This window comes from Eumetopias jubatus, unplaced genomic scaffold, assembly GCF_037043125.1.
Source record: "Eumetopias jubatus isolate StellerSeaLion01/CBP00866 unplaced genomic scaffold, mEumJub1_p1.0 scaffold_1, whole genome shotgun sequence".
Classification (NCBI taxonomy): Eukaryota; Metazoa; Chordata; class Mammalia; order Carnivora; family Otariidae; genus Eumetopias; species Eumetopias jubatus.
The window spans coordinates 31,988,099-32,014,688 of record NW_028274807.1 but is presented as its reverse complement, the minus strand read 5'-3'; the positions used below and the strand labels follow the sequence as shown (position 1 = coordinate 32,014,688).

The window sequence follows — 26,590 nt, the reverse complement described above, 5'->3', positions numbered from 1 at the left end:
TATATTATTCTTTTTCAAATTGATATTAAATCTTTTCAAAAGTTAGTTCCAGATTTTAGAATTTCATAATATTCACACTATTTCATAACTATCAAAATATGCATTTTGATTTGTTAGAGAAGGAAGGATTTTTTTTTAAGAAAAATGAACTGCATTTGAGAATACTTACGGATGCCATTGGTTTTTCTGCCAAAATGCTGCCAATCATTTGAACTCAATTTTTAATTACTTAAATATATACATGAGTTAAGAAAATTGGAGGGTTGCCTGGGTGGCTCAGTCGGTTATATGTCTGCCTTTGGCTCAGGTCATGATCCCGGAGTCCTGGGATCAAGCCCCACGTGGGGCTCTCTGCTCAGTAAGGAGCCTGCTTCTCCCTCTCCCCCTCTCCTTTCTCCCCCCCGCTCTCTCTTGCTCTCTCTCACGCTGTCTCTCTCTCTCTCTCAAATAAATAAATAAAATCTTAAAAAAAGAAAATTGGATAATTTAACTAAAAGTTCATGTCATTCTATAATGTGACACATACTATTTTCGCCCACAAGAAAATGTTCAGGACATGTACAAGGAAGAAAGTTGCTTTTATAGAATAGAGAAAAAAGTCTTCAATTCATAACTCTGCAGGGCTGCCTGTAGCCATAGGCAATACTAGAGTTTTATGCTTTACAGCTGTAAAAGTAATTGCATGAGCATTATCTAAGCAACAATCTTTAATGGATTACATTTTGTTAGCTTTTCATTCTATACTGTAAAAACCCAAATAACATAGTAAATGAAAAAAAAAACTTGATTTATCTGACTTAAACTTTTGATATTTCTGAAAGACATTTTATTATTCATTGGTTTATTTGAGATATGATCTCAATTTGTAAATAAGATATAATGTTTCTAAGTTGGTTTTAAGTTCACCAAGTAGAAAAATTGTACAAATGGTTTATTTTTATTTGAAAAGTATTTTCCTTCTGTGTGTTTCAAGGGTGTTAAAATTTTTCAGAGGTGTTGTCTTAGATTAATAATGTAATCCAGTAAAGGCACATACTTTCTGTTAAGGTCCATTCATTTGCTTTTTCTATAAACCTTACGTTTTATTTGTAGTACATTCTTAACACCTAATTATAACGTAATTTTATAAATAGCAAAAGTCTTCAAAGCCTGTTGTTTTACTTTGTGGTAACAGTAGCTGAAGTTTTCAGTTCAACAAGGTTTACTTTTGTGTCTATGTATTTTATTAATAAATAATGTACAGTATTAAAATTAGAATTATGACAGTGTGGTGCGATTATATTGACTTTTCTTTCTCTTTTTACCATTCTTGCCTAAGAGGAGGACCAAGTCTCCTCTTTGAAGTCTCATTTTCCAAGTGTTAACATAGTCATGTTGTGCCCAAATTGTCTCAATATGTAGATTAAAAAATGGTTTTGTTTGAGTGGATGTTAAAGCTTATGCAGATGTGTGCACATACTTCGCTGGTAGAGAGGAAGGAAAAGTAGAGAATTAGAAGAGGAAAATACAGGATTTTGTAAGCCTGTAAGTTTGTTTGAGGTTCTGAAACCAAAATTTAAGTGTTTCTTTTGAAATAATAGTTTGAGCATAAGTTTTCTACAGTGCAATACTTCATCCATGAAAGTATTTTTCAGTGTCACTGGAGTAGAGAGACACCCATTTCGGTACAAAATTGTTGTACCAAACGTTCAGTTCAATAGATTTCAAAAGATAAATAACATTTGACAGGAGTTCAGAGATTAGGACTGTATATATCCACAATTGAGTATAATGATTTCATCTTGTTCCTGCAGTCCTACGGGATGACTTCAGACAAAATCCTTCCGATGTCATGGTGGCCGTGGGGGAGCCTGCTGTGATGGAATGCCAACCTCCACGAGGCCATCCCGAACCCACCATTTCCTGGAAGAAAGATGGCTCTCCACTGGATGACAAAGATGAAAGAATAACTGTGAGTATTTAATTCAGCAGTGGGGAGCATTTATAGATCTAACGGTATATATCTTCACCAAAGAAAAGAGAAAAGTGAAGTAGGTTGTTTTTTTTTTTAAATAAAGGGTTGCATTATCTCCCATTTTCACTTCTTCTTTTAAAATGAACATCTTTCCATTTTCCCGGTATTGACATGAAAATGAGTGAGGAAAATGCATGTTGCTTAGTTTGGAGATTAGAAGAGAAAACTCTAATTTCTACTTTAATGTCTTAGACTTAACACTTCCATGTATGATTTAGTTGTTATTATAATTCAGGGCATATCACATCTCCATTTTCTACAGTAAAAAATGTTAAAAATTCGGTAATATAGTTATGTTTCCAAAGGCCTCCCAAGTCACTTCAGCATTTGTTTGTTTGTTTTTTTAATCTCTTTCTCCTTTTCAAATGGCTTTTGTGTTCTTTAGAATTTAATATTCCTGAAAACTGAAATTTCATTCTGAATGATGGTTAATGATGGATTTATCTCATTCAAAAATAAAATCACATGACTAGATTATTAGATTTCAAATTCCTGCTGTAAGAAGCCCTCTTGGCGCAGTGGGCAGCGCGTCAGTCTCAAATTCCTGCTGTATACAAGTAGAGAAATATGTTATCTGGAGTAAGGATGAATTTTTCTTCTTGACATCAGTGATTCCATATGACTTCTTTGCCTTTTCTTTGCTTTTTCTGTCTTGTAAGGTGTTTACTGATGTACCAGAATAACTGAACTCTCATTGATTCTATGATTGGACAATATTGCCCTTTATAAATTTCTTTGTTTTGCTCATACTCTGTGTCCGTTATGATCACTGACCTCAGGAGAATATGTGTTTAAGGAAAAGTCACTGCTAAACATGGAGAAGAACAAAGTTATAACACAGACTACATAACCCTAATAAATGTTTGCACTATTTCTGAACAACCAGTTATCAGATTAGCATGAGAATTAAATAGTGAAAAATAAAATCGAGAAGCTTATGGTAGACGGGTTTTACGGAATTTGAAGAGAAAAAATCAAGCATTTTTTCTGCACTGATCTGAATTAGAATGAGTCTCTCAAAGGATTTTTATAATTCTAGCAATTGGGGTGAGAATAACCTGGCTGTACTTTTAAGAGGTGCTGAAAAGTCACATGGCAAAGTGAACTGTATGGGAAACACTGGTTTGGGGAAGCGAAGTAGAGAGCACAGGGGACAGAGACTATAGGAACACATGCTTCTCTTATTGGTGATGACAGATTCCTTTTAGATTTATGTACAATTAAGATAATATCTTTGCCTTAAAAACAAATTTTAAGTCATCTACTGACCACTATCTGTAATTTCCATTTCCCTGCCTGAGTGATTCAAACACATTGAAACCATTATTACCCATTTCCTCCTTCAGATCTTTCCTGATTAATTACCTATTTATGTTTAATACAAATTAGTGCTAAAATTCTCAACACTGGAGGTGCAGCATTAAGCAGAAATTAGTGAGTGCCCTTCTGAAGTTTATATTCTGTGCGTAAACAGGTAAAACCAAAATAGATAGTATAATATACAATATGCTAGACTATAATCAGTCCTATAAAAAATACTAAAGGGGTAGACAGATTAATTAAGATAGGGGTAGTATTTCAGGTTTAAATAGGATGACCAGAGAATGCATCCCATAAAGACCTGAAAAAACTGAAGGAGGAAACTACACAAATAACTGGAAAAGTAAGCAGACAAAGCAGTAAGTTTAAAGACCCTGACATGGGGCCTACCTAACACATTTTTTTGAAAAGAGCAAAGTGGTCAGGGGGGTTGAGCAAAGGGGAGATTGGTAGGAGATAATATTGGGGGAATAAGTAGCCAGACTGTAGGAATATATATATATATATATATATATATTCATTTTTTTTTTAACTGTGAGACCTTATAGATCTTGTAAATAGTTTGGCTTTTCCCCTTGAGTTGAGTTGGAAAACATCAGAGGTCTCTCAGCAGAATCCTCTGCTGTCGAGAACACACTGAAGGATAATAATGATTAAGCAGAGAGACTAGTTGGGAGCTTTTGCAATAATCTAGGCAAGATGGAAATGGTGGTTTGGATCAGTGTGCTAGGAGGGGAACTAGTGAGGAGTGGTTAAAGCCTGGATCTGCTGTGAAGCAATAGCCAACAGAATTTGCTAGCAGATTGGATGTGGCTTATAAATAAAGAGAAGAGTCAAGGCTTACCTTAATTGATTGGTCTGTGCAACTGAAAATATTGAGATGCCCTTAATTGCAGAAAGAGAGGATTTGGGGTTGGAAGTATCAGCAGCTCAGTTTTGACATTGTAATTTTGAAATTCTTATTAGATATCCAAGTATAGATGTCAAATAGGCAGTTGGAAACATGAATCAGGAATTCAGAGTTGAGGTTGAGGCTGCAGAAAAAATTGAGTTGTGGTAGACATAGCAAGTACTCATTACTATGCAATCCTCCCCTCCTTCTGGGCAGATGAAAGACTCTGCTTCTCAGTTTCCTTGCTGTTGGGCAGACCAATTTGACTGGTTCAGCTTCATGGGCTGTGAGTGGAAATTAAATAAATTAAATACTAGTGAGTGGGCCTCCAGCACTTTCTTTCTTTGCCATGTGGCAAACAAGGAGGACACATGTTCCAAGTAGTGCAGCTACAACATGGACACTCAAAGAGCCTGGGTCCCTAAGTTATGGGTACCAAAACTTTCCACCCCACACCTCTGTCTTTCCATGATGGACACATTGAATGAGTGAGCAATCTTTGTTGTATTGAGTCATGGAGCATTTCTTACCACAGACTAATGTAGCTTATCCTGATGAATATGGGAATCATCATCATGTCCATATTATTTAAAAACAGGAGACTGAAATCACCGAGGGAGTGATTATATGTAGAAAGGAAAAGAGGTCCAATGTTTAACACCCTCAGAGAGAAGAGACAGAAAGAGCAGTGGAGACTAGGAGTGAGGAGTGCGAAGGGTGGGAAAGCGGGGGGCAGCCAAGCAAAGGCAGTGTTTTAAGAAGGTGGCAAAGACTGAGTCAGTTGCAGCTGGTTCATCACAAAATAGAAGGACTGAGAATTGACCATTGAATTGAACAAGTTGGCGGTCATTCGTTGATGACCTTCACAAGGGCACTGTCCGTGGAACAGAGGGGCTGAAACCTCACTGACCTGGTTCAGGAGAGATTGGAAAGATTGAAATCAGACACAGAGTATGAACAATTCTTTTCATATTGTATCTAATATAGAAGATAAAAAATAAAGGTGATTGTAGTCTCACATTTTGAAAGGTTAGACTTACTCTTAAATACATGTGTATCCGTGCATTTTCTGTGATATTCACAGTTTAAAACTGCTGTGGTAAATTTGATTTTTTTTATAAATCTCAGAACTTCCTATTGTATCAAATATTGAATTTGAAGAGATGTCATGGTTTATGCCATAATGTTTAATTTATTATTGGGTCTTCATTTATCCTCTGCTGCCCAGAGGCTGCTATCCCATGAATACAGGGCACCATTTCTCCTACACTTAGTAGATTAGAGTCAATATAAGAACCACCTCCAGTCAGGAATCAAACAATTTAAAGTTGCAATAACCTATGACTATGAAAAATGCCAAGATGTTAACGTATAAATAATTTTAAAACCATTTAAATGCTGCCAAAATGATGATCCACAATAATGTTCGATATGCTAGGAAGTTGTAACATCTGAAACTTTTACTATTTCTAAGACCATCTGTGTGTTTTGGATAAATTATGGCTGTTAAACTGATAAAACACTAGAGGTAAAAAAATATATATATTTATACAGGCAGGGAGATGAATAGATTAAAATCAGCAGTTTGGGTTCAAAATTACTGTTCTTATTTAGATCATATTGCCTTTGTTTTTGTTTTCCTTTAGGCAAGACTAAAATTGAGTAATTAAAACAAAAATTTCAAACAGAAACAGAATGTCTGATGTTTTTTCCAATTCTTTTTGTCCCCCCAAACTGAAAGTAGACTCTTAAGAGATATTGGTTATTAGATATTTTATGTGATTCTTCTTTTCTAAGTTTTGTTTTCAAATAATTGTTTTCATTTCTGTTGTTAATGTACTTTGCCAAATGTGTTGAGTACAGATGAACAGGAGATTAAAGCACATAATATCTTTATGAAAGGCAAGTAAAGATTGCACAGTTATTGCTACAATTTTGATTATAGGAAATTCTAGAGTTCTTTAATGTGGTGGCTTTCTTTGTTGAAAATGTAAAGTACAACCCTCCCAGCTGTGAGAACAAAGACACACCCTACCAAAAAGGGCAAATATGTAATTGAATTGTAGCTGCACCTGTATTTTTGATGTTCTTAAGTCATTTCTTTTTACATTGACCTGGATTCTGAGCCAAGTTTTAGATCTATGATGATTATAAACCAGCAATATATAAATAGCATTTTCTTATTTTCCTACCTGACAGGAGAATCTTTTAGAACTCTTTTGGCACTTATTTCTTAGAATAATTTGAAGGAGAACTTAGATGATGTTTAGTCTTTCTTCCTTTCTTTTATTTTTTTTCTAGACGTGAGTATTTATACTTAGAGTTAGAAATAGAAGTAGTTTAACTGGCAGGCTGGATTAAACAGATTTACTTCATATGCCTGAGAATTAGTCATAACCACTATTATTAATAAGTGAAATTTTCTCATAGAGAAGAATCAGACGGCCAAAACTTTTTTTTTTGGGGGGGTGATGTAGAACATTTGGCTATGCCTTACAAAAAGTGATGTATTTATTTTATTTCATTATATTTTGGAAATATTGTGCTTAAATTCACAATTGTTTTGTAAATGTGAAAAATTGATAAAGTTAAAAATAGGAAAAAAACATATTGAGCACCTGCCATGTCCCAGATACTCTATATTATCTCATTTTTTTAAGTCTTTTTTTTTTTTTAATTTGACAGAGAGAGACACAGCGAGAGAGGGAACACAAGCAGGGAGAGTGGGAGAGGGAGAAGCAGGCTTCCTACGGAGCAGGGAGCCCAATGCAGGGCTCGATCCCAGGACCCTGGGATCATGACATGAGCCGAAGGCATTCGCTTAACGACTGAGCCACCCAGGCACCTCTATATATTATCTCGTTTAATTCCCTTGAAAACTCAATGAATAAGCTTTTTTTTTTTTTTTTGCTCCCCTCCTCCTTGGCACACTTAGTCTCCTGGATGACGATGATGATGATGGTAAACACTTACTATACAGCACTTGCTATGTGCCAGGCCCTATTCTTTATACATGTTGACCCTTTTAATCTTGACAACAACCTTGTCAGATAAATACTAAAATTTCACTAATGCAGCAATTAACTCTGAATTGGCTGGGGAACAATTATGAGAGCATCTGTCTTTTGCTCACTAATAACATTTTCTATAGGGTCCTATAGATTTTGCTACATATATAATGACTCTGATTTGCTATCAATGTAGATTTTAACTTAGAATGGTAGTAACCTTTAGCTTCTGCTGTAAAATATTATCTTTAGGGAGTGACTGTTTGGCTCTGTCTGAAGAACATGCAGTTGTTGATCTCGGGGTTGTGAGTTCGAGCCTCATGTTGGGTGCGGAGATTACTTATAATCTTTGAAAAAAATGTTAGAGTACATTATCTTTATAAGGGTCTGGAGAGGTAGTTCACTCAGTGAAGGTTATGGTGGTGTTGAAACTAGGATTGGTACATTTAAGAATTGGTCCAGGGGCTCGTGGGTGGCTCAGTCAATTTAACTGGCCAACTCTTGATTTCGGCTCAGGTCATGATCTCAGGGTTGTGGGATCGAGCCCCGCATCAGGCTCAGCACGCAGTGTGGAGTCTGCTTTAGATTCTCTCTCTCTCTCCTGCCACCACCCTCCTCCCCCACTGACCCTCATGGGTGCTCTCTTTCTCCGGGCTCTAGAAATCCTACCTCAAAAGATATGAGGATGATAAATAACTGTTTACCATTTGACATTAAGAAGGATTTATATTAAAAAGGATATTATGAATCAGTGAATTATTCAACTGAATGTGTTTTATAATTGTCCAAATTGTGGATTAGCCAGGTTCAAATATAATCAGCTATACATATTTCAAAGCTTATTGCTGAAAAACTAAACAATTACAAGAAATTATATGATGAATAGGAAATTGAGTTAAAGAAAATATTGTTGATGTAGTGGCTTGGCAATTTTGTACAGATACAGTTAAGTGTAACAAAAACTAATACTGTAACAGTACAATGTAAATTGTGAGATCTACCTGGACTCAATTCTAAAATATCAGAGTTAGTTTCTTCATAATAACCTTTGGCTGTCATTTATCTTGAATGATTTCATTTTACTAGTTAAAAGAAAAGCTTAAAAGACATTCATCTTTTCATGTTTGAAATTCTTAGCTTTTGAGCTAAAATTTACAGATGAATAAAACATGCTTTTTCCATTCTCTTTGTGTGTGGCTTTGTGACATAAACATTTTTTAATGACTTGTGTTATTCTTTGCAATAAGCTGTGCCTTGAATTTTTAATTTTTCTTCTTGTTCTCTATGCTATAGTAGCATGCTATAAATATTCTGTATAGCTTAAAAGGTTTTTTTTACTTAACTGAAAAAAATAATTTAGATGATGGAGAAATAGTTTCATTTTAAATTGTTTCCATCAAAGCCACGGTCAGACTTGAAACCATTTTATTGTCAATTTCATCTGCTTATCACATAACTATAGTAAGATTTTTTTTCATTCTTCTTTGAAAAATGTAGAAAAAATTTACAGCATCAATGTATTTTAACAGGATGAACAAGTGTATTAATAAGTTTTTCTTAAGGTGACTTAGATGGGATGGCCAGGCATGCTGGCTTGCTGGGGACTGTCCTGTCATCTGCGTTAAAAATCCCTAGTCCTGGGGAAAGCAGGACAATTGGTCACCCTAAGCTTAGATTGTTAAAGGAATTGATTTATAGATGAATGAAAAATCATATTCATACAAGGTATGTAAAAAATAGTTAAAAAGCAAATAGAAGGGTCTTAACCTACATCATTTCTTTCATAAGCCAGTTAAGGATTTGAAAATCATGAATGAAGTTAGGAGAAAAAGTCAGTTATACATCGAAAAAATTATTTAGCCCTTCCCAATCCCACGCCGGAGAGGTACAGTTATTAGAACGTAGTATGTCATCAGTTCTTTTTCTAGTCCTTTTCTGCTTCCTGTGTGTCTTGGTAGGTTTCTTTGATTTCCCTCGCTGGTGTGATATTTTGGTGAAAAGCAGCTGACTCACATCCCATCCAAATCCCCAGTGTCCTCCAGATCCTTCACGAATTTGGCATTCAGCCTCTCCTTGCCAATTACTTCCTTTCCCCCCAATTCCCACATGTCTCCTTCCTAAGCCATCTGCTCCCTCCTCCCTTCCCCCGATTAGTGCTTTCCTCTGGTCTTCCGATTTCTTTTATTGTTCCATGTCTGCTTGTTTCCTTTTCCCCTCTCCTCCCCTAGAGGAAATCAGCAGACTTAATAATGCAGCTGATGTCATTGAGCCCCCTTTCCCTGAGAAGTTAAATTTGTGTTCCTGCAAAATAAATACGTAGTTCTATTGTGTGGAGGTCAGCGGAAACTGGTAGAGTCAACTAGATTTCTTTTTCCTGTCCATCTTACATAGAGAGTTATGCATATTACATATTTTTTTTTAAACATAAATAGGTTATTCATGGTTTAAATCTGAGTTACATCAGTATAAATCTATAATATGAACTGTGGTACTGAAGAAGGAAGAAACGAGTCCAAAAGTAAATTTATGTACTCTCCTACTCTCTTAATTTTCACGTGTAATAATTGAAACACAGTGGATTAGTAGAATAAAACATGGTCTTCAGTGTTATAAGACCATATTATAATTTCGGGTTTCATCATGTATTAAATGCATGGTCTTACAAACATTTGATCTCTATATATGTCATTGCTTCCACCTGTGACATGAATTGTCTAATAATACCTATGTTGGTTCAGTGGTGGTGTTGTGGGAATCCAGCGAGGAAATACATGTCAAATGTCATTGTAAATGGTGACACACTCCCTGTCTCTATATTAGTAACAAACGTTCTGGTTATCACTGTTGTTGGTATACCTACCTGAACGCTGGAGATATTTAGTTATCAAAAACTCCACAGAAAAGGAAAATCAGGAACTGTCTGGACCATAGCAGCTTTAACTTTCTGAATAAACAAACAAAAAATGTAGATATATATGAAAAGAGATCTAGCATTTATGTCTCATCTAAATTTCTATGTCTATCTGATTCAACACTCTGAGGAAATTCCATTTTCTACAGAGTCACCAAGAGTATTCAGTTTAGGTGAGGATTATGAGTAAAGAATTTAGACGAACACTGATATTAAGAAACAAATTCGAGTCCTCTGTACATCTTTTTTGTGAAATGCAGTGATCAACAGGGGATTCCACAAGAGAATTTAAGCCCCCAGTGCCCTAAGGCATTCACTATGTGTAACAAGTCGACTTTTCTTCTGTGCATCTAGTTATGTACAATTCTCAGGGGAATTGAGAAATGCCGTGATTCAGATGAGGTATGCCGGTTGAGCAAGGCTGGTTTTATCTTCCCAAGGAACATCCTGAATCTTCCCCGAAACTTGTAACTCTATTTAAATAGTAATACATTTACTCATGTTTGGACACTGAAACTAGATAAAAGAAAGCCAAGTGTTTCAGACCCACTTGTGAAATCTAAGTACTCTTATGAAAGAATTGTAATAAATGAAGACATTCTCAGTTCTAGCGTTCGAATTAGTTTAGATGACAGTATAATTATAAACATAATTCTTGTGATCCTGTGGTTATTGCTCTAGTTTTTCATTATATAGGTGTTAGAGATGCATTTAGAACCTTGGATACCAAGGGCTTGAAGGAACAGATGATGAGAGTCTTTGCCTATGATCTTCCCTCTGCCTGGAATCTCTTGACCCCTATATCCTCTTGTCTAACTCACTCATTTTTCAGGTTCCAACTCAAAGACAACTTCTACAGACAAGTCTTCTGCAAAACCCCACTCTGCTCCTCCACACTAGATTTATCTCTCTGCTATCCTGACCTATGCCTTTTACTAAGTACTTTTCTTTTAATCTGTTAGAAATTATTGGTAAATTACTCCTCTAATATACATAAGATACGTGAGGGCCACCTGTATTCCCTAGGTCTGTCTTATGGTAGGAGCTCAATATCTATTTCTTGGGAAAATATTAAGTGAATGAAATGTAAATCAGAATAATGTTTTCTAGCACACCTAGAACTCAAAGGTTGCTCATTTGAACATACTTGATTTTATGTCCCTACATACTTTATGTATTTATTGTCTTATTCCCCTATAAAATGGAAAGGAGGTATCATCCACACTATTTCTTTTTTTCTAAAGCATGGTTTCCATTAGATTAATAGTATGTGAAGGAAGAGATACTATACAAGTTAGTTCTGTGAGTAAGTATATTTCTGTAAGTGTGACTTACAGATACTCACAGAATTTTACAGGTGGAGCTGACTTGAGAGATTGTGAATAGGCAAACTCCTTTATTTTTAAGAAGAAAGGGGAAACCAGGGGATGTGATTTGCCCTGAGTCCCTTAATGAATCTGTGTTGTGAGTCCGGAGTAAGAGCCAGACATCTCAACACCAGATTTCTTCCTGTTCTCATTTTTCCCATGACAGACTAGACCTGATCAACTCTTCTAAAATAATAACACTTATGTTTGACTAAGACAAGTCCTAACACAAAATCCACAGGTAAAGTGTTTTACTGGATTCATTTCATGTAATTTTGTCACTTGTTTTGTGTCTCAAATTCAATATTTCCTATCTTGGTAAGTATAGAAAGTAATATTTTTCAATATACCCTCAGCTTAGTTACCCACTGGGCACAAGCATGGCCTTGTGTCAGTTTGATTAATAATTCTGAACATGTTTTGGCTTTATCAAGTATGTTATTAAGAATGTATCCAAGTTCATCTTGAGTGATTGTGGTTGCCTCTGAATCTCATTCAAAAAACGAAAATTTGCAACAATTTAAATAGTAAGTTAAGCCTAACCTATGGCCATCTTGGGAAAGTCTTTTCTGTCTGAAGTTCCTTTTTTTTATTTTTTTTGTTTAATTTTATTTTAAGTAGTCTCCATACCCAATGTGGGACTTGAACTCACGACCCTGAGATTAAGAGTTGCATGCTCTACAACAGAGCCAGCCAGGTGTCCCCTGAAAGCTCCTTTTCGAAGCTGCACTAACAACTAGACCATGGCCAAGTCCTTTAATTATTGACACTATTAAGATAATAATATCTTCCCTGATTATTTATTAGGATTATTATGAGAATCAAACCAGAGCAATGAAAGTGTTTTGAGCACTATCAATGATAGCCTCAATTGGAAGGTGTTATTTTAAGTGTTTCTGTCTTTATTTTCAGTTAACGTTCATTCTGCATTGGTATTTCTAACTTGGAAAGGTAAGAGACCAGTGATTTTTAACCTCAGAATGAAAAAGAACCCTTTTGAATTAGATATTCAATGGACAAAACAAAACAAAATGGATTAAACTGTGCTATACCTTGTTTTGATCAATTTTTTTATTTTTAATTTTATTATGTTATGTTAGTCACCATACAATACATCATTAGTTTTTGATGTGATCAATTTTTAAGGGTATATCAAATATACAACTCGCCTTCTCTATGGCATCTACCTTTAAGGGGCTCTACAATTTAGAGTCCATTTGCCCATTTTTGTCTAGGTCCCTTGAGACACCTTGTTGTAATTCCTAATAAAGTTCTCATACGTATATGTAAACTCATTCAAGTATCACAGAGAGGGTGCAAGTAGGTTTGGAAGCAGAGGTACTGTAGCAGAGACTAAAGACTGCCAGATAATGTATTTTCTATTTCAACAAATAGTCTTTGGTTCAGGAAACAGGAAATAATACACTATAAAGTTTTCAGGTTTCCTCTAAGTAATGTAATGAACGTCCCTATGAGTACAAGTCCTAACATATGTGAAAAATGGAAATAATCTTGAACAGTTTTGTTCTTGTACAATGTTGATGTTTTATCCTGTTTTGTGTTTCATGCTATTTGTCAGGACTCTTTTAAATCTTTTGAGATGATTCTGGCTTTCTGATTTTTTTTCCAAACAGTTTTCCTTAAAAACAGTTTTGAATATTTTTCTAAAATCTACTCCCACTCAAATGCTGGTTTCAGCCAAAACAACATTAGAAGACATAGGGAGTACCTAGCGGATCTGCCCAAGCCACCTTCCATATGGAAATCGGTCAATTCCTGAAATTCACTGGGCTGAAACCTGATGAGGATGTACACTGCTGGTCAGCATCCATGATCAGAAGTCAGAGTAGACCTTCCAGAAAGTAGTGGCTCAGACATTTGAGTAATCAGCTAAAGAAAAGTTGTACCTCATAATTCAAAGTAATTATCAATACAGTATACTAACCAGAAGTATTATAATTCTATGAAATGAACACACGTGGTCAGATGACAAAGCCTGTAATAAGAATTTCAGATTAGTTGGGGATACTGATAGAGAAAGCAGACTTACAAATGTTCCCCCCCAACTCCCACCTGCCTTTTTTCTCCCCTTATAATACATGCTCACTCAAGCAGCTGCGTTTCTTCATTTTCCAAGACTTTGATATATTTGATCAGGCCGGTACATTTCTCCAGATAGCCAAGGACTAGTGGAATTTTACTACTGTTTGGGAGCACTTTGTTTAATTATGGGTTAAAGTAGTTTGCCAAATTAAAGGTATATCTTTTGTGGCTTCAAGGATGATGCTCTAACCAGTTTATTTTATTTTTGATGTTCTATTAATCACAGATGAATTGCTTCTCAAAAGATACAGTTTAAAAAATTTATCTTAAAGCATTGCTTATAAATCTTACCTGTGATTTGGAAAACATTTAAATGATAGCAAAATATATTTTGGTCAATTCTCTGTTTTAAAAAAAAAAAGCTGACTTTTCTAAATGCTTGTAATTTTTGTGTTTGCTCAGGACGACCCAGACTTCATTTGTTTTCTGTTTACCATAGGCAGAATGAATTGTAATCTTAAAAGCAAAGGAGTAGATTGAAAAGTGCACTTGATTGTACAAGGCATTCTTTCCATGTTTTAACATGGTCCAAGATGCAGAAATCAAAGAAATTATTTTAAGCCTTAATCCCCCCTTTAAATAGGTTGGGATTTCTTTTTCATTATTTGTAACTGGCTAAGATTGACTCTATCTACTTCTCAATCTTTTACTATTATCACTTTTATATAAGGATACTCTCTCAAAGAAGAATCCCAAATCTTATGCTGGGGCTGATGTCTAAACTAATGCTGATTTTGCATTTCTTTTGTTCAAAGGATAGGTGCTTTAAGAGCACTAATATTCTCTTGGTAACATCTGACCACTTCAATTTTTATCTCCTTAAACCCAAAGAATTTGATAATATGATAAATAGTACACTTGTAAAATAATCTGGTGTGCATTAACAAAATTACTAACAGATGGCACGGGTTTTCCCTTCTTAAATCTTACAAATCTAGGTGATCATGAATGCTTTAAAGGCTGATCGCAGTAGAAACAGGCTCCTATTTAAGTCACCTTTAAGAGCATCATCTTGTATGGGAAAATTTCAAGAGCAGTTGAACTCAATATGGGTAAAACTGGTTAAAATAATGGCAATTTGTTTCCTTGAGTGGATAACGTGTAATTTGCTCAGGAGTCCCTCATTTCATATTTCTTTGCCTTTGAAGGTTTATGGTGTCACTCTTCTCTCACCTAGACATATTATGCCACCGTATTGCCCCATGCATCATGCTTATAAAAGATCATGTCAGAGTTCCTCATCTTTTTTAGGGAAGCCTATAAATATTCTGTTTAAATTATAAACATGCCATGATAGTAAGTTTATGTTTATATGAGGAAAGAAGAACCATTCCTCTGTGTAGGGACTAATATAAAATATTTACTTAACTACACTTTACTTGCAAAGAACACATGCTGATGTCAAGTGTAAACATGCACATCCCCCCCCCCCCCCCCCCCCCCCCCCCCCCCCCCGGCCAGATGGATTAAGGGCAATCAGGTTGGATAGCCAGATCAGTCAGGTTGAATACGGAGTCAGATGGAAGGAGGGCCCTCAGGCTAACACCTATCTCTTTGCCACACCATTGAGTCTTGGGATCTATACATTTGCAAGATATTGCTAATCCATAGTTTGTGGTGTGGGATGCGAAGAAAATATGAGTTCTTGCTTTTTGTTCCAAAAGAAGCACTCTATGTAAGCTTTATTTTGGATCTGTGGAGAATGAGCTCTGATCCACTTATTAAATGATGTAGAGCAAGTTGCTGATATTCTCTGAGCTTGTTTTCTCATCCCCAAATAGGAAAATATACTTCCCTTGTAAGACTGTTGTAAAAATCAAAGATGATGAATGTGATAGTGTCGTGTATATAGCACATGTTGATACATCACGATTTTCATCACCTACAACAATAATAATCCAGATTGCTGTTTAAATACATTCATACGTTTATGAAATGTACCACAGACTCACTGATATAATTTTCATGTGCTTTTGGAGAAAACCATCAAAGGCATTTTATACTTAGGACTTAATTTTTTTCAGGGGTTAGATTTTTGCAGATGATTTTTTTGGAGCGGGGCATAGGGAGAGGGAGAGAGAGAATCTTAAGCAGGCTCCATGCCCAGCATGGAGTCCAAGGCTGGGCTTGATCTCGCAACCCTGTGATCATAACCTGAGCCAAAATCAAGAATCGAACGCTTAACCAACTGAGGAACCCAGGTACACCTACATTTTTGCAGTTGGTAAAACCTTTAAAACTTTTGAATCATCAGAGAATTTAGATTTATTTATTACCTTGACATTAAGTCATTAGAATTTGAATTTGTCCTCTGCAAGGCAATATAAAATAGTGTACTTCTAACTTAAATTCTAAAATATCAAGCCTTTTTCTGAAGTGATGAATGAAATCAAGGAATTCTATATATCTGCTTTTTTAGATCTTGAAAAATCTGATAATTGTCTTTTCTGTAGGTATTGTGCTACATACTAGAGATATGATAAGTTCTTTACCATTCTAGAGTTTATATTTCATGTGGAAGAGAGGCAAGAAACATGGGATCAAGTTTGTTGTTGTTTTTTAATTGATTTTATCTTATTCCTTAATCTTTCCACCGGCTAACATCACTTCCACCAGAACCTTTCCCACCACTTAATTCTGGAGCCTCCTTCTATTAGGATTTAATAATTAATATTAAATAGGATAATATAATAGAATAATAGAATATTAATATTTAGTTACTAGAATAGCTACTCATTATGTTTGTGTGGATGCAATCTAGAATTTACAAAATTCTGAATTTCAACTCAAAGTTCAAATACTTACAGACTTAGGGTTAGGAGCAGTTCAGAACACTGAGATCGTTAACACCATTGATACATTTTGCACTACATTTTCTGTTCAGGATGCTTTTGTCTTGAACAGAGAACTAAACTATTCATAACCGAGAAAGATTATCCTAAACAAATATCAGTCCTCTCTAATTTCCTTTTTCACAGATAAATATAGAAATATAAGGGGTCATGATACATTTGTTTTTATTTCTTATTTGTCCATGCCTTAATCATTAGTTCTCAGGAAATAGTGAGAAATGTGCATGGGTAACTCTGAAGCTTAACGTAAACCAACGAGAAGAGTTCCTTTAAGCCCTATCTCCAACCTTTTTTTCTCATGAATTTAATGTCTTTCTCACATGAGCAAATTACTCAATTTGCTTTCTTAGGTAATACTTAGATATATTTTCATTTGTTTTAACATGAACGGCGTTGGGGGGAGAAGAGAGTTATTATTTTTATCTTAGATGTCCCTTATGGGAGGAGGCACACATTTGCCAAATAATGGAGCTAGGTTTTGACATAGTCTTGTGATCAATAAAAGAGAGTGAAGCAACTGGACATGGATATTGAGTCTCTGACCCTGGTCTGATGAGCCCTGACTTCTGATTAATCAATTAAGCTTGATTAAGTCTCCTCTTGCTCCCCTTTGACTCTGGAATTAAAATACCACAGAATGGGAGTGGGTGTTTACTTCAATGTGTAGCTACTTTAGGGATATTCATATTTGTAGAGAATCCCAATAAATAGGATTAAAGGATTTTATTGCTTTTTACTTTTTTCAAATTATAAGTGTTTCCATTAAGTAATTCTCCTTACTTAATTTCCATAAAGTCATTGTGAATTTCTGAATCCAAGAATCCCTTGCATACTCAACCTTGATTTGACTTTTTCTGCCATGGTTATGTATCTTATTCAGAATATAAGTGCATTTAAATTTCAAGAGTAACAAATTATACACAGTCTCTGGAAAAGGCATTATCTTAGCAAGGCATTTGGGGGTGAGGGAAATTCTCACACTGGACCAAAACTATAGAGAAGATCTAAGCATAAGAACTGATGGAGAGAAAAAGGGATTTACTGTTTGAAAAGTATTTTCAGCTGGGGCACTTGTAACTTGAAAGAGCCAAGTGTTTGAAAATGAGCTTTTCTTCCCTCAAATACTATGAGCATCTGTCATCTTTATTTCTAGAGCATAGTCATAATTCCTCCATAGATTTTTATTTCAGGCTGTCCTAACAGTGACTGTATGTAAATTCAGAATTATAGCCAGATGGTTGGACTAGGTGATAAAAAGCAAACCTGGTTTTGTAGAAAAGTGAATATTGCCCATAAGACTTTGTTTTTACCTTTAAAACAGCAGGACATTGTTTCATGAGACCTGTGAAGGAACTAATACATTAACTTTAATAGCTGTGAGCTAAATTAATTTTTCATATGCATACAGAACTCTACCACGTAACACCTATAATTTTCATAGAGGTAAAAATCAATCAACTTTCTTACTTTTAGGAGATAGCTAGCAAAGGCTATTTTCTTCCAAAACCACTCTTTATATTACTTCCTTTTTATGAGGATTTACTTTTGGGCTCTGATCTTAATGATTGGGGAACCAGACACCTGGGGAATCAGCTAAAAGCCTTCCCTGTTTATCTGCTCTCCATTTCACCAGCACCAAGCAGTTGCCTGCCCCTGGTTTGAAATACAGTAAATTAAAGGGGGCTTTCTTGGTTGATTGCTTTAGGCTACATAACTGTGACTGGCTCCAGAAAATGGGTGTCTAAGAGAAAATGCCAAACCCAAGTCTTTATACTGACTTTGAGCCACACTCCATGGAAAGAGGTGGGTTTTAAGGAGACTGTGTCTCTTTTCTACTCTTCCTTGTTAAAATGAGGATTCACAGGAAGGTCCTCTGGTGATAGAAACTCGGTAGACAGAAAGGTAATAATTTATACCTTCACAAAGAAAATTCTCCTCTCCCTGTGACTTAACTGTGTCTCTCTCTGTAGGGGGGGTTCCCCCTTGCCTGCAATTAGCAATACAGCACTTCCTGATGTGGTCTATGATCATATTATCGGAGGTATGCCTCTGCAGCAGCGAACAGCCAACTGCCAATTTATAAACTGCTATGAGGGAGAAATAAAAAGTTTAGTCGGGGAAATGGAAATACCAGAGAAATGCAGCTGCCATAGTCCTAGGCAGCAATTCTCCCAGGCCTGTGTTCTCAGCGGGCCAGCTCCCCAAGCTGTAGAGAGCCACGTGCCCCCACAGGGATAATTGCTTTTTCTGCATGAGTCTCTTGTTGCTTCCCTCTCATGACCCGAGTGTGTTTAGACTCCTGGCTGAAACCGTGTTGGTTTTTAAATGGTATTGTAAAGTGTACCAGCAAACAAATGAAATTGGATCATGTTCTCTTCTATGCATGCAGCCTAAGCAAATATGGGACACCAATGGAGAGATCCTAATTGCCTATTTTTCCTCTCTGTTCTACTGCTAAGAGAACAGTTGAAAGACCTACAAGTTACGGTTTTCTCCTTGTAACACCGCCCCTTTTAATGTCCGCAAGAAAAATGCAAAATGGTCATTTGTTTGCTTTCGATTTATCATTTACATAATATTTTATAATGAATATGTACTTACCCAGGCATCTTTATGTTATACGATGTGTTTTGGGCAAATCCCGTGGACATTATTTACACTTAAGTAGACTGCAGAACAGGAAATGGGCTTTGCATAAGAATGGATGATGAGTCAGTGGATGAGTGATATCCAGGAGAAAACTTTTTACAGGGCGATTAAAATCTGAATTAATTTTTTAAATAATCTACAGTAAAAAAAATATTGTGAATACTCCTCTGTAATCTGTTTTTCTCAGTTTAACCCATCCCTGGGGTCCTGCTGCCCTCATTGTGTCACGAGTCTGTATGGAACTGGTGATGAGTACAAGGCAGCTTTACCTAACAACCTTTGGATGAGCAGCCTGAAACCAGGTCACATCTAATCAAGAGACTTGAGTGGGAAATATTTAAAAATGCATTTTTTTCTTCCTTCTCCCTCCCTCTCTTTCTCTCTCTCTCTCTCTCTAAGGTCTCTGTGAACTGAAATAATAAAGGAGTAGGGAGAGGTGAACATTTTTCAGAAAGTGAATTGAGAGATAATAGCCTTTATGAAAAGTAGAAAGAGTAAATAAACTTTGTTAGCCAGGCAGAACGGTGATTTGGCCGATCCTGGTGTATTGTTTATATGTTTATTTAAAATAAAACATATGTTTGAGACTTAAATATGAAATCATGTCATCATGGATACCTGATATTTTAAAAAGCATTATTTTTGTGTGACAAGAGTAGTACAAATAAGCAGAATAAGTAAAAATTTTCTTGAAATTTGTTTATATACTAAGAAAAGTGCTTATGGTGACTAGAGCAATAGATACAAATTGTTTTAGGTCAGTGATTTTTGATAGTGGAAATTTATCAAAAATTTAAATTTGTGTCTGATTACTAACTACGTTAAAATTTAGGTTCCAAAGAGTGAAACAAGAACACAATCATTAATATGTATATTCAGAAATATAAAGTACCTATATATGATATTAAAGCAGAATTAGTAAAAACATGAAATGATTTAATTCTAGACATGACTTTTTTATTAACTATTCTTTTTCAACTAAAGGTATAAGAATATTGCCAAATAATAAATACAATAATTTCTTTCATATTGTGCAAGATCTGAATTATAGGAATTATCTTTTGCTTGGTTGTAATTTTTTTTAGATTGCTACGAGACATGTATTTTATCCAATCCTTTGTCTATCATTTGTACACTTAATTCCACTACCACCAGTCTTTTTGCTTAATTTCAAATGCAGTAAAGCATGGTTGTTTTTGAAAGATGCTGTTGTAGTGTACATTATAGAAAACACGGACGCTTTAATCTGAATTGTTTGCATTAAAGCAACAAAAAAAGTGATACCACTTTTGCAGCCAGATGGGAAAGTAGTGGGTATTATTTTAATTCCTCTCTCTCTGCTCCCTGCTCAAGCAAGATATCTTTTTGGTTTATTTTTTTGTCATTGTTGTTGAATTAATGCTAAATTTGAAAAAAACTAAAAGCTGTTGTCCTGACTCTTTTCTACATGTCTCTGTGGAAAGGAGTCCGTGGAGACCATCCAAAACTGCCCTGCAGTTTCTTTCACGAAGGAGAATGTCTGGGGGCCATGGCTGGCCATCTGGGGTACCTGCATCTCATTGTCATTAAGAAGTCTTAAGCCCATGCAAAGTACTTCTCCTCAAGTTCACAACAGCTTGATATCCGTGCTGTAGGTCAAAGATCCAGGCAGAATTGACAACATTGCTGGGAACAGATATTCTACCCAAAGAGAGTTAGTAGTAAATTGTTTAAGGATGATATATACTAAACTAGACTGTAATTCAAAGCCTCTCCTCTTATTTACTTTGCAAAAATAGTGGGAGAACAGTGGCAAAGAATCAAGTTTTTCAGAAAAAAATAATTTCTAAATTCAGGTGCTTTAAAAATTTCACTCTTCATGTTAACCCTGCAATCAAAACTTCACTACTGTAAACGAATATTTCTGAGCCTTTAAATCTTTTTGAAAATTGTAAAAATTCAGTACTGCACAATTTCTCCCTGGTATGATGACAACTACGTATGTCTGATAGGTATTATTTAAACATATTTCTCCTTTAGCATTCTAAGTCATTATTCTTTTAATCTGTTATGATGTAGTTTAAAAATAGTATTTCTAGTAAGGAACACAGATTCTAAATGCAAAATCTATTAAAGGAAATGAGATAAATTATATGACAGTTTGGTGGTTAGCAATTTGAAATCATCTTTGAAGCCCTTAATATAATTAGTGGTTTCATTTTTGGTCTGCTGAATTCAAGTCACATTAAGTTAATGTAATTAAAAGCAGAAAAGATTTTGTGTAGCCAAACTAGTTAATTAGCCCCAGTTGGGTTAGTATGTTAACCTAGAGGTGTATGGCTAACGTGAGGGTGATGCCTGAAAAAAAATTCCTGTGCAACAGATACTGCAAATCATCTGACTTGCTTTAGGGTAGAAAATGAAGACATACCAAGGAGTTCATTTTAAGTTCATCTTTATTTCTGATTGTAAGTACTGATTGCAGGGTAGGCTATATACTTAATTGAATAATCAGACAAAACTTACTTTACTTTTTTAAAGAAAACATGCTTCTATATGTACAAAGGTAATCAGTTTTTCTTCTTGTATTATGGAAATAAGAATTCTGATTGAAGTTCTAATTCTGATTTTTTCATGCTTACTGGAAATATAAAATGATTCTCTTTTTGGTTAAAAGCTACATTTTATGCCTGATTTTTCTATATAATCTTGGTATTTAGTAGACAGTCTAGTAAAGAGGAAAACATTCTAGAAAGGGATTTTCAACAGCTTCAGAGAAATCTTTAAGGACTGGGAGAGAAGAGAGGAAAATGACCATATATTATTTTTTAAAGGGAAAAATGCTAGTTTATAAGAATCCGGTATATCAAATACCTTGATGTGTTCTATACCTTAATGTCTCTGAAATACTTTTTTTTTAAAAATTCAGAGGCTGATATTTCAAACTTTAAAATTCTTTGCGACTTTCTTCTTTTTTTCCTCTTCTGTCTCCTTCCCAAAAAAGAACAAGTCCCCTGGGAGAACCTTTGTTTTGTTTTGTTTTTATCACGGATGTAGATAGCGGAGGCCCCCCTTTAAGCACTGTCTAGAGCTTATGGAAATGTAGGTTTCTAATGTGGTTACCACCGTGGTCTGGTAAGGTATATGGTAATGAGGAAGTAGGACCTCTGACTTAGATTTTTGACATAGGCTAGATGCCAGTATATTGTCTGAAAGCTTAACGAGATCTGCTTCTCCACCACCCGGATTATGTTAGTTGAAGGAGTGTTGCTGCAGTGCAGTGTTTAACATTGTGTCTGTTCATTATACAAACTCGTTTTTGATAGGTTTACAATTTGGCTGTCAGATCCAGTTGCAGGAAGAGACCTGCCAAGACATATTTCTTAGCTTGTTTTAAATACGGCTATTTTCACATTTATAGTGTTTTGTGTTAGACACATTTTTCCTTTCTATGTAGAGAGGAAATGTCAATTTTTGGTTTACAAAGGGCTACCAAGATTTAGAATGTATAAAGTCACCCTTTACAATCAATATTGTTATATGACTCAACATAAAATGGTGATGATTAATAATAGGTCCTGCTTGAGAGCTGGTGTGTAATATTTGATCAGGGTTGTAGTACTGTGTTTTCCCTGTTCTTTTGTTTATTAAAAAAAAAAAAAAAAACAACAAAACAGGCCCCCATGTAGTCTACAGTTGTGACCATAGAGAATAAAATGATGGCTTTTCCTTAGCTCTGTTTCCATTCAGCCATTGACATATTGCCAGAATCAACTTGAATTTATAGAAATTGAAGACTACCATTTTCATCCATTTTTTTTTTTTTATTTCTCTATTTGCTGCACTTTGTTGTTTCTTCCTTCACCTTTATCAATTTCAGGCTCTGACGTGTTTAAGGAGATAAGTTTCTTCCAGGTTTGGTGAGCCTTGTTTAGTTTTCCATTTAAGTTGTCATGTCTGCTTGGAGACCCCTAACCATTATTGCCAGCAAATACAGAATGGAATGTAGTATTTTATAGTGAAATTGTCTTACTAACAGGGTAGAAGGTGTATGTGTGTATGTGGGGGGGGGGTATTTATACTAATCTCAGAAGTTGCAGCACTGATTTCCCAAATAGAATAAACACATTTTTTTTTTAAAGATTTTATTTATTTGACAGAGAGAGAGACACAGGGAGAGAGGGAACACAAGCAGGAGGAGTGGGAGAGGGAGAAGCAGGCTTCCCGTGGAGCAGAGAGCCCGATGTGGGACTCGATCCCAGGACCCTGGGATCGTGACCTGAGCCAAAGGCAGACACTTAACGACTGAAACACCCAGGCACCCCAAACACATTATTTTGTCTAATTTTAACTCCTCCTTCCTGTTGTCCTTTAAATCCAGCGTTTATCCTTAGGCCTGAGCCAGGCCTTTAGAACAAAATTTCTCAACCTCAGCACTATTGACATTTTGGGTGTGATAATTCCTTATTTGTGGAGGACTCCTCTGTGCATTGTAGGCTGTTTCAAAGCCTCCCAGCCCCTACCCGCCAGGAGTTAGTAACACCCCTGTTCCCCCTCTCAATGGTGACAGCCACAAATATCTTAAGGCATTGCCACATATTTCCTGGGAGAGGGCAGGTGATTGCCCTCATAAAGAATCACTGTTTTGGAGGAAATAAGACTGTATTTGGCCTGAGAATTACTTGTTTCTAAGGCTTTGCTGTGTTGATGCAAATAAACATTTTTACTGACAAAAGCAGTGGAAGATGTGTTACTAATTAATTTTAATAAAAAGCTTCTGGATGTAGCTTTACAAAGGAAGATTGGTTTTGATTAGGCAAATGTCTCTTTAATCTTTAAATCCGTAAGCATAATATATAATTATGATAATGTGCAGGCATTTTTCTAAGTACTTTATATGATTTATCTCATAAAACTCTCAGTATCTTTGGAGTTGTATGTTAAGAGAATCCCCATTTTAGAGATGAAAAACAGAGGTACAGAGGAGTGAACGCCTTGCCTGACATCACATGTATATATTAACAGGCGGTGATTCCAGGGCCCATGCTCACCTTGCTTTCCTATGTGAATGTATCTACTTCTGATGAATTTGAAAGATTATCTGGGATTTAGAAATCTTCTCTCTCTCTTTTTAAAGGTTTTGTATATATTTTCATTTTGAGTTTGTTCCAACCACATAATGTTGGTAAAGACCACCTTGGTGGGGGGGGAGGGGAGGGAAGCTACAATTTAGTTGACTTCATGTAGCCATTGATGATTAATATCTCTGCTGTTATTCAAGAAAAAAATGCATTTTTCAAAAAATGCCTTATAAGGTTAATATTTTTATTTTTAGGCCTCATTAGTTATTTCAGGTTTTTTTCATTGATACAGAAATTATATATAAATGAACAGGTGTGATAAATGTATACTTTTAGTCATATTATGATTCTAATGCAAAAAGCTTATTGAGATACTGGATTCATTTAAAAACATTTCTCGTAGAAATAAATGTCATAGTGGTCCGTACAACTAGTATTTACTTACAAAGGACAGAGAAAATATTTTGTAAAATGCCTGGTGGGTTATTTTTAATTTGAAGAGTAAACATGGTCTGTAAATTAAAATCTGTAAAGCAGTCTGTAAATTAAAATCTTATAAAAGAGGAAGGGCTTCTCTATTTATATTTGGTAGCAAAACATAGCTATGTGTCACCAAAGCATAAGTCTCCTGGCAGATGGATTTAGAGAAGTTTTTCCAAGATTGAGCCAAGAATGAATACAGTTGACTCTTGAGCATCATAGAGGTTACGGGTGTCCACCCCCTGCACAGTCGAAAATCTGTGTATAACTTTTGATTCTCCCCAAACTTAACTAATAGCCTGCTGTTGACTGGATGCCTTATCCATAACATAAACATAATATTTGTATATTATATGTATTCTATACCATATCTTTATGATAAAGTAAGCTAGAGAAAAGAAAATGTTATTAAGAAAAACATAGGGAGGGGCACCTGAGTGGCTCCGATGGTTAAACGTCTGCCTTTGGCTCAGGTCATGATCCCAGAGTCCTGGGATCAAGTCCCATATTGGGCTCTGTGCTCCTTAGGGAGCCTGCTTCTCTCTCTGTCTCTCATGAATAAATAAAATCTTAAAAAAAAAAAAAGAAAACCAGAGGGAAAATACATTACAGTACTATACTATGTTTATTGAAAAAATCTGCGTGTAAGTGAACCTGCCCAGTTCACACCCATGTTGTTCAAGGTCAAGGGTATAGCTAGAGCTATGGGAACGGGCCGTGAACAACACATGCTTCAGTACTTGATGGCTTTCTTTGAATTTGTAGTTCACCTTAATTATTGCTCCCTCCCATTCAGTGCAGCATTGGAATTTTCCTCTGTCTGAGAATCCCCTGACAGCCCCCTCATAACTCATGTTAACAAAATTTTCGTTCTTCTCAATGTAGAGAGATCTTTTCAAAATATAACACTATTGGGCTGCAATATATAATGTTAATTGGTGGCCTACGTGTGCATCAGCAAGTTGATTTAAAACTCTACATTCCCAAGTATTTAAGATTTGTAAAAGTAAATTAGTACTATGTTATCCTGAAGCTGTAAAAATGTCTGTACTGTTGAAAATTATATATACTTTACCATTCTTTGACTCTCCTTTTTCTCCACATTTGAATGTACTTTAAAATTATTCACAAAGCCTTTTATTTTATTTTGGATATGACTCATTGACTTTTAAAACAAAAAGAATACTTAGAGTATTTGTTGACTACCTCTTACATTGAAGTGACCACCTAAACATACAAAAACATTTAAAGTTAGATTGTGAGGCATAGGAGGAGCTCAATGTCCTATCCAAAATTAAAGAACCAATAACAGAACATCATCCAGGACCACATCTCAGATCATTTAACTTTCCTATCAGGAATAGAGTTTGTCACCTTCATTTTTGCCGGAATGATTTTGCTTCCTCAAGATTTTAGGAATGTTTATGGGAAGTGTTTCAAAGTAAGTATATGACAAAAGGTGACAGTGGATCTTAATAGTTTGGATCTTGATATGATTCTCAAATTTTCTGAACCTCAAGAAGTCAAGCTTATTAAGCTCAAGTTCATTAAATCACAATTATAAGTGCTGTGGGCTGTGTGTTTCCTGTCATTTGCACATCTCGTGCAGCCGAAGACATAAATCTTGGCTAAAATCTGTTTTTAGCTTGCTAAGTGACACTGGGCAAGTCACTTTCCTTCCACAATTTTTTTTTTTTTTTACTATTTACTAGATATTGTGACAAATCTTGGGGCTAAAAGACAAATGAGATATGCTTCCCTGCCTCAGAGTTCAGAGTCAGGGAGGAAATCTGGCATTGAAACGCAGAATTAAAACATACTGTCATCATGGGCATAGTGGAGCTTTACGGAGAGGAGATTATGCTTTGCTGAGCTGCTGGTTCCTTGTAAGTGAAAAATGAAGTTACTAGAACGCTTTCTCTAACAGCTTCATA

At 35.5% G+C, this 26,590-nt stretch overlaps 1 protein-coding gene across 1 annotated transcript in view; it reads left to right on the top strand.

The window, feature by feature from the left end:
* ROBO1 (roundabout guidance receptor 1) overlaps positions 1 to 26,590 on the top strand; it is a 491,348-nt gene that overhangs the window by 354,358 nt on the left and 110,400 nt on the right. Inside the window, exon 3 of the mRNA XM_088022787.1 lies at positions 1,794 to 1,951. Within this exon, the coding sequence (XP_087878913.1) occupies positions 1,794 to 1,951 (158 nt within the window). The remainder of the gene's footprint in view (positions 1 to 1,793; positions 1,952 to 26,590) is intronic.